This window comes from Cervus canadensis, chromosome 31 (assembly GCF_019320065.1).
Source record: "Cervus canadensis isolate Bull #8, Minnesota chromosome 31, ASM1932006v1, whole genome shotgun sequence".
Classification (NCBI taxonomy): Eukaryota; Metazoa; Chordata; class Mammalia; order Artiodactyla; family Cervidae; genus Cervus; species Cervus canadensis.
The window spans coordinates 3,218,138-3,233,527 of record NC_057416.1 but is presented as its reverse complement, the minus strand read 5'-3'; the positions used below and the strand labels follow the sequence as shown (position 1 = coordinate 3,233,527).

At 41.6% G+C, this 15,390-nt stretch overlaps 1 protein-coding gene across 1 annotated transcript in view; it reads left to right on the top strand.

The window, feature by feature from the left end:
• CSMD1 (CUB and Sushi multiple domains 1) overlaps positions 1–15,390 on the top strand; it is a 2,005,298-nt gene that overhangs the window by 997,455 nt on the left and 992,453 nt on the right. The window contains exon 5 of the mRNA XM_043454305.1: positions 7,999–8,206. Within this exon, the coding sequence (XP_043310240.1) occupies positions 7,999–8,206 (208 nt within the window). The remainder of the gene's footprint in view (positions 1–7,998; positions 8,207–15,390) is intronic.

Below are 15,390 nucleotides of genomic sequence, written 5' to 3'. Positions count from 1 at the left end.
GTCTATTGACAAAAAAGTACTTCAAAGAAGATGAAGTGGATAACTGTGGGATGTTGTTGAGAGTTTGTATGAGATGAAAACTGAGAACTAACCCTTGGATTTGTTGGTGTGGCTGACATGAGAAGAGTGGTTCTTGTGGACCAGTGAGGACAAAATCCTGACTCAAGTGGGTTAAGTTGAGGATGGGAAAAAACTAAAGATTGCGATTATAGACATTTTTAAGGTGTGTTCCTGGGAAAGGGATTTTTAAATATAAAGCTAAAGGTAGATATGGAGTCTGGAAATAGATGTGGAAACAAAAGCTCAGTTCAGTCGCTCAGTCATGTCTAACTCTTTGCGACCCCATGGACCACAGCACACCAGGCCTCCCTGTCCATCACCAACTCCCGAAGTTTACCCAATCTCATGTCCCTCGAGCCAGTGATCCCATCCAGCCATCTCATCCTCTGTCATCCCTTTCTCCTTCTGTCCTCAATCTTTCCCAGCATCAGGGTCTTTTCTAATGAGTCAGCTCTTCACATCAGATGGCCAAAGTATTGGAGTTTCAGCTTTAGCATCAGTCCTTCCAATGAACACTTAGGACTGATCTCCTATAGGATGAACTGGTTGGACTTCCTTGCAGTCCAAGGGACTCTCAAGAGTCTTCTCCAACACCACAGTTCAAAAGCATCAATTCTTCAGCACTCAGTTTTCTTTCTAGTCCAGCTCTCACATCCATACATGACCACTGGAAAAACCATAGCCTTGGCTAGATGGACCTTTGTTGACACAGTAATGTCTCTGCTTTTTAATATGCTGTCTAGGTTGGTCAAAACTTTCCTTCCAAGGAGTATGCATCTTTTAAAAGAGTTACTTAAACAAAAGAGTCACTTAAAAAAAAAAAAACACACACACTTTTTTTTTTTTTAATGGGAAGTATTATAACATGTTTACATGGGGCTTCCCAGGTGGTGCTAGTGGTAAAGAATCCACCTGCAGTGCAGGAGAACAGGAGATGTGGGTTCGATCCCTGGGTTGGGAGGATCCCCTGGAGAAGGAAATGGCAACCCTCTCTAGTATTCTTCCCTGGCAAATCCCATGTACAGAGGAGCCTGGCATGCTACAGTCCATGGGGCTGCAAAGAGTTGGACATGACTGAGTGACTAAGTTAAGTATGCTGAGAGCAGCTCTCCAATCAAAAGAGTAAATGATCATTTGTTGAGGGATTTGGCTTAGATGAGAGCAATAGCACAGGTATAGGTGTTAACTGTAGGTTGAGTGTTTACTGCTCATCCAGGGAGGACATTTTGTGGGCAGAAACGCAAATAGGTGATCACACATGGTGACAATAGATCATAAAATTTCCCTTTCAATCACTTCTATTTTCTTAGAAAAATAGGAAACAAAATCACATTAAGGATGTGGCAGGAGATGCTGGCAGCAGGAGGAAGAGGGTACAAAATGGTCCTTCCTCCCAACAGAGGACTGTTCCTCCCAGTGGAGAATGGATGTGGGGAACAGAGTAGGGATGTCATCATTAAAAGCCAGGTTGGATGTGGTCGACCCATCAGTGCATGTCTATTTGGGTTTTTTCTGCAACCACGTTTACCTTGGGAGTCCATGTGGATTTGGTCCAATTTGAATCTAAGGTGCTGACGGTGGAGTGATGGCAAACACAAGGAAGTGGTTGAAATGAAGGCCACGAAACCTGAGGATGGCAAGGGGAGACATGCAGAAAAGAGGGGCCTGAGGAAAGGAATTGAGAAAGTGGAGCGATCGGGGAGTGTTGGCCCCATCAGGGTCCAAGAATGATTGAAGTGAAGGTATTTGAGGACGTGACCTGGAAATGTAGAGAGTGGAGGTCTGAGAATGGGGCAGTCCACTCTGCTGCTGGAAAATGATCATTTATTGGTTTTGAGGAGATGGAAGATGGAGGTGGGAATGAGGGACTGCCTTGGAACTGGGTTGCTGGAAGAGGGGGCATGTGAACCAAGAGGCCAGTGGTCAGATGGTCTAGCTTGATACTGAACTCAGTGAGGAGCAAGTTAGATGTAGCGTTGGAGACACTGAAAGTGAACCAGAAGTAAAAAGCTGCAAGGACTAGTGAAGCTGCCCCAGGGATTGTGTAGATGACTCCAAGGAAGATGATGCTAGATTCTGAGGATGAGAGACTCCCAACTGGAGCACTTCGGGGTGGGGGAAGAATGAAAGGGGTCCACAAGTCATGATGAGGTGAAGGTCAGTGAGCATGTAGTCCTGGACAGTGGCATTTGGGATATGGGTACAAAACTCAGACCTTAGGGAGGATTTCATGATGCAGCATCCTGAAAAGACACTGGTTTCCATGAGTGTAAAGAAGTGGGGGTTGTACCCCAGAAGTGGTTGCAATGTGGGAAATTTTGCTGATAGGAGCTTGGGAGAAAGGAAGGAACCATACACGTGAGCTGTGTTGATCTCTGAGGGGAGGAGGGGTGACCTCAGAAACCAGTGCTTCTCACAGCATCTTCAGGACCCAAGGATGAAGGATGTAAGGGGATGGTCCCCCGATGGTCTCAGGTATAACACAGGTGATGAGGCCGCAGAAACAGTAGCATTAGATCAGGGTCCCCATTCATTCCAGCGCTCCAGAGAAGTGGAACCCTGGGGAAGGGGGCTGCCTTCTGACCACTAGACTCTGTGATCCTCTTCTCCCCTTGCGGCAGCTGCTAAGCTCCTGGTGAAAGCGGTGTGTAGACCTGGGAGGACAGTCTTACTCAAAGCAGTGGTAACATGTTCAAAATAAGTAAATAACCTCATTAAGCAGTGACTGTGTGCTAAGTTGGAGAAAATACAAATAGCCATTTTTATGGAGTTATTAGTATTTGCCTGCAATATTTTCAGCACTTTACAGCTATTGATCTATTTAACCTTCACAATCACTCTACGAATTGTTGTTGTTGTTCAGTCATGAAGTCATGTCCAGCTCTTTGCAACCCCATGGACTGTAGCACACCAGGCTTCCCTGTCCTTCACTGTCTCCTATAGTTTGCTCAAACTCTTGTCCATTGAGTCAATAATGCCATCCAACCACCCCATCCTCTGTTGCCCCTTTTCCCTCCTACCCTCAATCTTTCCCAGCATCAGACTCTTCCCAGTGAATTGACTCTTCGCATCAGGTGGCCAAAGTATTGGAGCTTCAGCTTTAGCTTCAGTCCTTCCAATGAATATTCAGGACTGATCTCCTTTAGGACTTACTGGTCTGATCTCCTTGCAGTCCAACAGACTCTCAAGAGTCTTTTCCAACACCACAGTTCAAAAGCATCAATTCTTCAGCACTCAACCTTCTTTATAGCCCAACTCTCACATCCATACTACTGGAAAAAACATGCCTTTGTATGACAGCCTTACTATCCTCATTTATAAATAGCCACACTGAGGCCCAGAGAAGAGAACTTGTTATGTAAACGGGCAAAAACTCAGATTCCAATCCAGGCAGCCAAATTGAAAGCTTGCACTGGTATCCGTATTCTACACAGCTTTAGAGAAGTCATGTTAGAAAACATTGCCTAGTATTAGCAACTGAACATTTTAGATGTGTGTGCACATCATTCTTCTTTTCTGAATATTTTTCTATACAATTTTTAAAATTTGTAAGAAACTACACAGGGTATACCCTGCATTTTATAAATTTAATATTGTAAGTCAGGGATTTGCTGAAGCAGTGTTACAGATGCTTGGTAATCACCACATGGTTTGGTTGCATTGTAATTTATTTGATGATTTATCTGTTGTTAAACATTTAGTTGGTTTCAATTTTTCTTTATGAGAAATATGGCAAAGTATGTCTCTAAATAATGTTTTATTCTGTATTTTGAATCATACCTTTAGGTTACATCCCTAACAACACTGATACCCAAGCAAGGCTTATAATACTTTTACAGTTTGGGATGAAACTTTTTATAAGTTGTGAAATTCCTTAGGGGACATAGTGCACTCTGATTTCTGCTTACAGTTAGAATTATTTTCCCCACTTACAGAAATCAGTACATTCAAACACATCTTTTATTAAAAACCTTATCTTCTTCTTGGATTAACTTGATGGCATTCAAACTCCTTTAAGCTGTGGAATTTTTTTTCAAATGCAAGATTTTGTGAAAACTCAATATAGGAAATGGATTTAAAGAAATAGTTGCTCTGATAGTTGCTGCAGGATCAAAGCCTGACTCCTTGACTCTATTTTAGCACCTGTGCCTTCTGACCCCTTCATGTGGCTGTCCCAGGAGCACAGTTTTTACTATATGGAGTGACGGTACTCAATATTGATATTCAGCATTTTACTAGGAAACATTTTGGGTGCTAATTTTTATAGTCAAGTATTTACCTGGCAGTTTCAAACCTAACTTCATTTTCTTTCAGCAAAATGTGTTTTAAAAAAGGAGCAGGGGTTGGTGGGGAGGAGATGATGTAATCCTAAATAGCAGTTACTTAAGTAGATACCCTTCCCCAATTTTTCAGCTTCTAGACAAAAAAAAAATTCCTCTATATATAGCAGAATTAATATTAAGGTATAATTTTTGGTACATTTGTTCTACTGTTAATGTCCAGAGATTAAAAAAAAAAAAGCTTACATTATATTGATATATAACTATAATATATAAATATTGGCCAGAATTATCATCTAGTTTGTTTTAATGGTTATTTTTAATATGTTTTACTTTTTATACGTGATTTCTAAGTTTACATTAAATGTTTATGGAGTTTGAAATAATTCTTCAGTTTCCGAGAAGCTTGTCCATAATCCTCATTTTTTAATATTTTACTTGATTATTTTGCTTTCTCTGCCTGCCTTGACTTTATTTCTTCTTGAAATTTCCCCGCTGCTCTGCTGAGAACAAAAAGAGCATTTCTGGACTTGGGCCTCAGCTATTTGCCGAAAACAAACAGAGCAAAACAGTCAGCTAAGCCCCTTCTGGATTGCTACCACAATGAAACTTTCTTCTTATAGGCTTGCTGCCGTTTTTAATAGAATATTATTTTTTTAGAACTTTATATTTGAAAATGCCTCATAGTACTAGAATTAAATTAGCTTACTTTCCTACTTCTACTCTTTGAAATGATAAAGTTGGATATTATCTTAAGCCCAGAGGTATATTATTATAGTCCCATTCCTCCTACTGAAGATGTCTGAGTGGAGGGTTAGTATAAGTGACTCAAATACAGGAATGTCGCGTCAGGCGTGCGAGGAGGGGAGAGAGGGGACCTTACTGAGTTCCAGGCGACCTGTGAGGCCCAGGGGCATCCTGAGCACAGTCAGGCTCATGAAGCTTGTGGCCCAATGCTTTGTCCTGAGCAAAGTGAAAGAGCAGGCTGAGGAGACTGGGAGCGAGCCCAGGCAGGTGAGAGAGGGCCGGACATGGAATCCAGGAAGGGGCCAGGGAACAGACGTGGAGGCAGTGTGGGGTATCAGACAGGACGGTGAGCGGAGAGTCTGTGGGGCTGGGACGACACAACAGTCATACACTGACTCCAGGGTCCCCAGCAGATCACAAAGTCCTTGGATACTCAGTTCACTTCAGTCACTCTGGGACCCCATGGACTGCAGCACGCCAGGCCTCCCTGTCCATCACCAATGCCTGAAGTTCACTCAAACTCATGTCCGTTGAGTCAGTGATGCCATCCAACCATCGCATCCTCTGTTGTCCCCTTCTCCTCCCACCTTCAAACTTTTCCAGCATCAGGGTCTTTTCAAATGAGTCAGCTCTTCGCATCAGGTGGCCAAAGTATTGGAGTTTCAGCTTCAACAATGAATTTTCACAATTGATTTCCTTTAGGACGGACTGGTTGGATCTCCTTGCAGTCCAAGGGACTCTCAAGAGTCTCCTCCAACACCACAGTTCAAAAGCATCAAATCTTCAGTGCTAAGCTTTCTTTATAGTCCAACTCTCACATCCATACATGACTGCTGGAAAAACCATAACTTTGACTAGATGAACCTTTGTTAGCAAAGTAACGTCTCTGCTTTTTATACAGTGTCTAGGTTGGTCATAACTTTCCTTCCAAGGAGTAAGCGTATTTTAATTTCATGGCTGCAGTCACCATCTGCATTGATTTTGGAGCCCCAAAAAATAAAGTCAGCCACTGTTTCCACTGTTTCCCCATCTATTTGCCATGAAGTGATGGAACTGGATGCCATGATCTTAGTTTTCTGAATGTTGAGCTTTTTAAACCAACTTTTTCCCTCTCCTCTTTCACTTTCATCAAGAGGCTCTTTAGTTCTTCTTCACTTTCTACCTTAAGTGTGGTGTCATCTACATATCTGAGGTTATTGATATTTCTCCCGGCAATCTTGATTCTGGCTTGTGCTTCATCCAGCCCAATGTTTCTTGTGATGTACTCTGCATATAAGTTGAATAAGCAGGGTGACAATATACAGCCTTGACATACTCCTTTCCTGATTTGGAGCCAGTCTGTTGTTCCTTGTCCAGTTCTAACTGTTGCTTCCTGATCTGTGCCTACAGATTTCTCAAGAGGCAGGTCAGGTGGTCTGGTATTCCCATCTCTTTTTCCACAGTTTATTGTGGTCCACACAGTCAAAGACTTTGGCATAGTCAATAAAGCAGAAGTAGAAGCTTTTCTGAAACTCTGGAACATTTTTTGGATGCTCAAGTCCCTTATATAAAATGTCATAGTAATATTTGTATGTAAACACCACACACATCCTCTCATATACCTTAAATTATTTCCAGAATACTTACAATGACTAATACAATGAAAATGGTATGTAGTTGTCAGCATGCAGCAAACTTAAGTTTTAGTGTTTGGAACTTTCTAGGAATCTTTTTTGTATATTTTCCATCTTCTGTCAGTAGAATCTGTGGATGCAAAGAGCAGACTCATTGGGAAAGACCAGGATGCTGGGAAAGTTTGAGGGCAGGAGGAGAAGGGGGCTAAAGAAGATGAAATGGTTGGATGGCATCATCAACTCAATAGACATGAGTTTGAGCAAACTCCGGGAGATAGTGAAGGACAGGGAAGCCTGGCATGCTACAGTCCATGGGGTCACAAAAAGTCAGAGATGACTGAGTGACTGAACAAAAACAAAATGGATATAGAGTCTGCAGATAAAGACAGCCAAGTGTGTACTCTTTGCTAGGATTATGTGATAGGAAAGAAGGGAGGGAAGGTGGAAGGGAGAAAAGAGAGAGAAAAGGGAAGAAAGAGAGGAAGGAACAATATTTACAGTGTCTTCAAAAATACTCTCTTACAAATATGTGTCTGCCCTATATATACAGTTTATACATAACATTTTGTATTAGATGATTATGTAAATTGAATAACATCTATTTTTTTTTACTAAGTGGAAAAAATTACAAGATCCATTTCTCTTCTAAAGAGTATGTATTCCAATGCTAACTTGTATCCTCAGTGTATTATATTTTACCTTACTGATCTTTTCCTTGTCGCTTTTCCTAGATTATCCATAAGTTTTCATGTAGCTGTTTCCTACTCAGAATCTTTTTATGAACTGGTGCATCTCTGTTTTCATCTTATTCAAGGACTTACCTGAAATTCAAAGCCAAGTGCACATTCCAGACTCTACCTGATGTAAAGATTAGGGTGGCTACTTCTTTTAAGATCACTGTGTTTTCACAGCCAGCTCACAGAAAATGAAGCAAAGATGGCTACATACTTTTAAGACTCAAAATGTTGCCAACTTGTTTCTGTCTTCCTTTGAGAATACTGTTGAGCTGCCTGTGAAAGTCGGGTGTATAATAATTGCACATCACAGATCTTAGAAAAGACATAATTTTACTTCTTTCTTTAGTGGTAGTTCAGTTCACAAGGCAATATAATTGGTGTACTGTTAAGTCTTTCCATAGGACTAAACTAACAAATCAGAAGAAAGAAACCCTCATTCCGACTGTGTGTCATGATTTTGGATTCAGAAAATATTTGCCACCCATCAAGAGTGGCGCTTGATGGAGGTACTTGGGTCTGAAGCCACTTTTAAATGTGCTGTCTCTCTTCTGCCCCTTGCAGCCGAGGGGGCCTGCGGGGGAACCTTGCGGGGTACGAGCAGCAGCATCTCCAGCCCCCACTTCCCCTCCGAGTACGAGAACAATGCCGACTGCACCTGGACCATCCTTGCAGAGCCCGGGGACACCATCGCGCTGGTCTTCACTGATTTCCAGCTCGAAGAAGGATACGACTTCTTAGAGATCAGCGGGACAGAAGCGCCGTCCATATGGTGAGTGCTGGACAAGAGACGTCCTTCTTTCTTGCCTTGCTCTTCTGGCTGCTAAAATGTAACCTATACTGTGAATGATTTGTCAGAGCTTCCTGGATGTTTCTGTGCTGGTCTTGGAGCTAGAGAAGTTGTCTGGTCCTGGACACTAAAATTTGCCTCAGTTTGGGCTTGTATGAAGCTATACAGGACAGGCAGCTAAGTGACCTGAGCTAGTTTTGGATTTGGTCTGGAGTTGATTCAATGTCAACAAATATTTTTAGATGCTGGTGATTTTAAAATGTCATGATATTAGTCATCTGTCGCCTGTTCTGCAAATGTGTGATCACATACATCTTTTCCTCCCTGGAGACCATATGACCAACCTGTGCAGGTCACAAGGGGACCGTAAATGCTCATCTGATGCATACATAATGCTGGTTGTCTGATCATCTCTCTGGTGTGTGTGCTGGTGATGACAGGAGAAAACCCAATCGAATCCACTACAGCCTCCCGTTTATGGTGTTTCTTGCACGAGCAGACTTTGCTGTGTCCCTAATACAACTGAAGAATAGATGTTTAAAGGTTTAACGTATACATCAAATTAAGTCATTTGATACGAGTTGAACTGGATTTTTTTGCCTTAATGTTTTAATTTCTTAGCATTTTAAGAACTACAACTGGTACCTATTTCAATCTTCAACAACAAGGAAACTCCACTGTAAATTCAAAATAAGTTGGAATAGAGGAAATACTGGCTCTTGATGCATTGATGGAGGGGATAAAATGAATGATTTTGTGTGTCTCTATGGGTTTAAGTTTGCATTTTAGTACAGAGACTGAAGGATAAAAATATCAAACCTGACAAATGTCATAAGTTAGACCACCTGTTTTTAAACCAATTGTCAACACTGAATTTTACTTTATTTTCCAAGACTCAACATTCAACTCAGAGAATTTGTATTTATAGACTGTTATTTCCTTTCATTAATTTTATTGTCCTTATGTTAAATGTTACTTCAATTAAGAGAAAAATAACCACTGCTTCTGTGATCTTTGTTTTCTGTTTCATTCATCTGAGCAATACTTTTAGATTGAGAAAGGTTATCCTTTTGCTTATTTCATGTTATACAATTTAAGTTTTAAGACTCAAAGATTGATTATGTTATTATCTGTGTAGCTTCTTGTAACATCTGAGTTCATGAAACCTGATACAAAGCTGAAAGTTGAGTGTCCTGGATTCTGCTTCAAGTTCTGTTGCAAATCATCACTGTGACCTTGAACAAATGATTTAACTGCTTATATAAAAAGAGGCTGTACTAAATGAGCTGTACTGTTTTAAATTAATTCATTCAACATCTACTGAGTGCCTTTCTCTGTCCATCAGTGTAAGAGATTCAGTGATGCAACACTTTCCTGGATCTAAAATCACCTTCTTTAAGTTTTCAGAAAACCATTGCAATGCAAAAATATATGGTGACACATTCTCAGAAATTCAGCCATTCCTCATAAAGGCCTTATTAGTGAGAGATTTCAGAGATCTCAGGCATTTCCTGGATGTGATGTCAGGTTGGGAGTGGGGAGAGGGAAAAGTGAGACGTGTTGAATGATGGTTGTATTAATAGCATCCGTGGTCAAGGTTGGCTTTTGCCAAACAAATTTTGTTTATGCAAGAAAGGAAACTCTACAGTGTGAATGTCCATGTCCAAGTGTGAAAGAGAAATAGGGATGCTGAGCAGAGATACCAAGCAGGGTGGCACAGAGTCTGCAGAAGGCCTCACGGACCTTCACACTGCATGAGTCACCCTGAGCAAGCAGACCCCTCGATTTCATTTGTCTGCCGTAGGTGGCCTGCAGGACTGAGCTGCTCTTACTTGATGTGGTTTTGCCCATTTCTTCTTTTCTCATCCCTGCTGATTTCTCTCGCATCCTCTCCTCCTCTGTTTTATCTCCACCAGTCCTTCCCCTGACTCGGGTCCCCTCCTCCTTCAATATCAGACTCAGAAAAGTGTGTGTGGATGAGCTCTTGAATGTGCTAAAATTGTGATCTGTAGGAAATGCCGGGTGGGGCCACGGCCATGTGGGTGCCTGACAAGGACAGCTCACAGTCCTTATCATGTAGGGAATGTTGGAGGAATTGCCCCATGTCTTCCTGGTGCTTGGATTCAGACTGAAATGGCTTCCAGCTCTCTGAACTCTTCCTCTTGGTGTTTTCCAGGACACCACATTCAACAGCAATCCAGCAGCAGTGGGTAGGACCCGATCGGTTGTTGACAAAGCCCTGGTTGGGACTTGCGCCCTGTGTGCCTTCTGGTCTAATAAACTGTGTTTCCTGTTGGATTCATCGTGGTTCCTCTCTTCTGATAGTCCTCATCAGACATGTATGGAGCTGTGTTGCTAATGACTTTCTCGAGATGACTGGCATCGTCCTGTTGGCGTGCACACAGCCCCGTGGGCTAGTTATTGGCATCCATGCCCGCTTCTGATGAAGAGTCTGAGGCACAAAGGATGGGAGATGGCAAAGCTGAGGGAGCAGGTGAGGGGCGAGGCTGTGTCTGAAGGCCTCTGAACCCAAACCACATTTTCTTTTCACTCTAAGACTGCCTTCCCAGTGCAACAGGCCAGGTCTGAGCCTATTGGCCTATCAGGGAGGTTCCTTTTTCTCTGTTTCAAGACTGACACCAGGGTTTGGATCCTAAAGCCTTGAGCAGGCCACCGCCATAAGGGAGATGGGCCACTGGAGAAGCATCTGAGCACACAAGTGCATCCGTAGAGTCAAGGGCAGCAGAGCTTCTCGGGCTGACATTGAGTGTTGATCACAATTACAAAGAGGAATATCTTGACATGGCCATAGGACCACTTTACAGGGGAATGCTCTTCAGTGGAGGCAGAAAAGGAAAACATGGTTTTCCGAAATCGCTACTGAAACACACGTGGGCACAGTTACAATACACAGCAGAGCCACTGGGTTACCTTTCCAGATTTATACAAACGCATAATAGAACTTATCTTCAAAAGACTATTATTTAGCTGTAATTTTCGAGTGACAGCCTCTGCCTTGTGTCAGGTTCTAAATTGGTATATTTAAAAGATTTACCCATCCCCGAACTGCAAGAAAAATACTAAGTGGCCATGTAGGTGGGTGTACTTCATCTCGGGTGCAAGGTTACACGGCAAGGACAGCAGGACCGTGCTAATGGCCATGCGTGTAGAAAGAGCGCACACACACATATAATTTTCCAATAATCAATTTTTAAAAGAGAGACTATACAAGCAAGGGCACTCTGAGAAGAAGCTACTTGGAAAATTGTTACGAACAATAATAGGATTAGCCTTATTTTCAATTCATTTGGAGTGAAGTTACCAACTCAGCTCTGCTTTAAGTAAGGGTTGCCATGGCTACAGCCGAGGCTGTCTAAAAGTGGTGGATGATGTAAAGTTCCAGAATTGTCCATATGTTAATCGTGGTGTGTGGAGGGGGAGGGCGGAGATGGGGGCAGCATTTGCTTTAGCCTAAGACACTCTGTCCATCAGATGAGGCTCAGTTCATTTTGAACTAGTTAGATTCTATGTTTAGACAGGTCAGCCTCTTACACCTTCAATACCTTCTTTAAAGGGAGAGCCATCAGTCCTAGTTGTCTTTGCAGTGTGGTCCAGTAATTACGATTTTTCCTGCAGTCAGAAACGTGGTTAGCAGTGAGGTTAACCATTGCTTCTTACTTTCTAAAGTGATCCAATCTAACTCCTAATTCTGGAAATATCAAGGGGAAAAAAAGAAGATTGATTTTATTTCAGCGTTAAGCTACTAAGGCTTCTAAATTAAGACATGGTGGTTAAAAGAATTTGGAACATCACAAAGTCTTGACAAAAGACCAGGAAGAGGGTGTTTGATATCTTTAAAATATGCACTCATATATGGGCATAATTATCTACCCTGTTTCAAGACTGGGTGGGTGTGTCTAGGGGTAGAGAAGGAAGAAAAACAAGAACTCACAAATGTGTTTAAGATGTGCCCCCAGACTTACTTAAATGCATCAGTTTCTTAAAAAACCTTCAGTGACTGAGCCATGACAATTGGAATAAAACTCAACTGAAGCCTTAACAGATCATTCAAGGATTTTCAGAGCATGGCCCACCCTGCCCACCAGCCTGGCCTTCTCCCTGCCTGGCAAACACCCTCACTTTGCCCCATTAAATGCACCCTGGTCTTCACCTTAGCAGATGTTTGTGTCTCTTGTGCGTATGTTCAGGAGCCAGCCTCCATGTGGAACACCCAGGCTGCTGAGCTGAAAAGACATTAAAAGAATGTAAGTGACATGTAGGTGGTGGAACATGGGGAGGACTACCACCAGGAGGGCGTAGAGCTTTACACCATTGTTCTCCTTGGAAAACCACACTGATCATAAACTCAAGAATGCTTCCTAGCCCACTCGGATTAACCCTGACTTCTTACATCAATAGAAAATCTGTTACATATGATTTTTTTTAAGGCTTAAGTTTAATTATTCACTAAGCAACATGACTCTACCCCTTTGTCTGTCCGGACTGTGCAAGATTACATGTTAGAGGACAAACAGTAGTTTTGTAACTACACTTTATTCTGTTCCCATTAACCAGGCAAAACTTCACCATTAAATCATTCTAATCAGCGATTTGCTGAAGCCAAAACAGAACTTCAAAGGAACTGGCAACGCTGAGTGAGCTTCAAAGAACCCTTGAAGGGTCAATTAACACCTGCAGTGTTTATCCAGCTTGTCACTTAATTGATAATTGACTTGGTGTCTATTTAATTTCTAATGAGGATGGATTATAGAAGCATACACAGAGCCGTCAACACCCAAAATCAGCCCCTCGGTTTACCTGCTGCCTGTACAGAAAGGAAGCCCCAGCCTCTCCCTCTTCATTTTGTTTGTTAACTGTTCCTTTTAACATCATTTCATGAAGAATTTGCAAAACCAGCTCAGAGCGTCAGCTTATCACCCAGCCCAGGTTCCCCTAACAGTCACATCTTATACATCTGTAGCATTATCATGGAAACCAAGAAGTTAACACAGACTAACTCACTGATGGACATTTTTCTGCCCCAGAACTCAGTCTAGGGGTCTGTGTGGCATTGAATTCTGTGTCTTTCATGGTCTCCAAGTTATGACTGTTTCTAGTCTTTCTGTTTCCATAACCTTGACCTCCCTTATGTTAGTGATTCAGTCTGGTCACATTGTTTTGGGGGAAAAGGTTGCATTTTTCAGGTAGAAGGAGAAAGAGATCATAGAGCATGGTTCCATGACCACCCACTGATATAATTGCTTTGCTTTTCTTTTTATGTTTTCCATTTTCCATTTAAATATAATAATTACATCACACAGACCTAGTGTAATGTTGCATTTAAGCATTTTCTATGGAGCAAGCAAAACATAAACAGACAGCTTGTATGTGTGTGTATGTATGTATCAGTCTATGAAATTCTACTTTTCTGAAACCGCTACACCCTGAGGCCATAAATAACATGATGTCATTATAACCCTTTTCCTAAGTCCCTCTTGTATTCAAAATGTCTTTCTCTAGAAATTTCTTTGAATAGCACATTATTCTAAAAACAACTTACAATGAATAATACTCACCAGGTATTGCTAAGTATCAGGCAAGTGTGTAAGCAGTCACCACGACTTAGAGATATTCTTTTCCCCATTTCATATGTGAGACAGTGAACTCAGAGAAGGTTAAATGTCTTGCCTCACAGCGTCAAAGATTCCAGGTGGCAGAGCAGGAGTTGAAACAGAAACAGTCCCAGACCATAATTCTTCACTTATTTAAATACATGAAGATGATATTCCTATATGGTGTTTAAGTCAAGATAATAAAAGTAAGTAGGAATAATTTTATTTTTTTTTATTATTAAAAATGAAAGCATGTTATACTCCAGAATTGTCCCAGAGTGACTGCCGTTTTGTCTGACCTCACTGGATACCATGCGGAGCCTGAGGCACTCCAAAGCCAAGTCTGGCCCCTTCACCCCCAGTGGTGACGCAAGGACCCTCCTTTTAAAGTCGTCTTTTTCTGTGTTATTATGTGTAAGATAAGGTGATAAATCTTACTTGGTATGGATAAATTATCTGTGTTACAGGCAATGGGAAAATTTTCCCCTTTAGGAATATAAATTCATTTCACAAAATACCTAATAAAAATAAATGGAAAAAAAATAAAATAAAAAGGAAAAAAAATTAACACTAAATGCCTATTTTTTTGTTGTTGGCTTTTGTTTGTTTAATTGGTTGTTGGTTGTTGTCATTGTGTTTTGTTTTTGTTTTTATTTATTTATTTTTTTTTTGCAGTTCACCCCTCTCTTTGTATGTGGTCTTTTGTCCAGGAAGTAAAATTACAATTAAGTTAACACTTTTAAATAAATTTTGTTTTTAAAAACACACTTCCTTTTAAGAGTCTACTGTGCAAATTATATTTTATCCATTCTCAGATAATAGTTGTAAGCTTTCATTTATTCCACAAATCAGCCAAATTCGTATGTCATGGTTTTCCAATTATACATTTTGATGTCTTCATTTAAAGTTTCTCTCCAACTCTGAACATATAATTTTCATGGAGCACTGGTTAGGAGAATAAGGTAATTTTGTGCAATCTAAGGCATCTCCAAAGCATGTGCCACTTTATTGCTCAGGTTCCATCCTGTGGGCACATGGCAAGCCTCAGAGAGTCCTATCTGTGAGCAGTGACTGGAACAATGAACGTTTCCCATCAGTGGTCTTTAATAAGCCCAAGCCCTGAAGTCGTTCTGATTTGAAACAGACAACTCAGCTCAGTTCAGTTCAGTCGCTCAGTCGTGTCCGACTCTTTGCAACCCCATGAACTGCAGCACGCCAGGCCTCCCTGTCCGTCACCAGCTCCCGGAGTTTACTCAAACTCATGTCTGTTGAGTCACTGATGTCATCCAGCCATCTCGTCCTTTGTCATCCCCTTCTCCTCCCGCCTTCAATCTTCCCCAGCATCAGAGTCTTTTCCAATGAGTCAGTTCTTCATATCAGGTGGCCAAAGTATTGGAGTTTCAGCTTCAGCATCAGTCCTTCCAATGAACACCCAGGACTGATCTCCTTTAGGATGGACTGGTTGGATCTCCTTGCAGTCCAAGGGACTCTCAAGAGTCTTCTCCAACACCACAGTTCAAAAGCATCAATTCTTCGGCATTCAGCTTCCTTTGT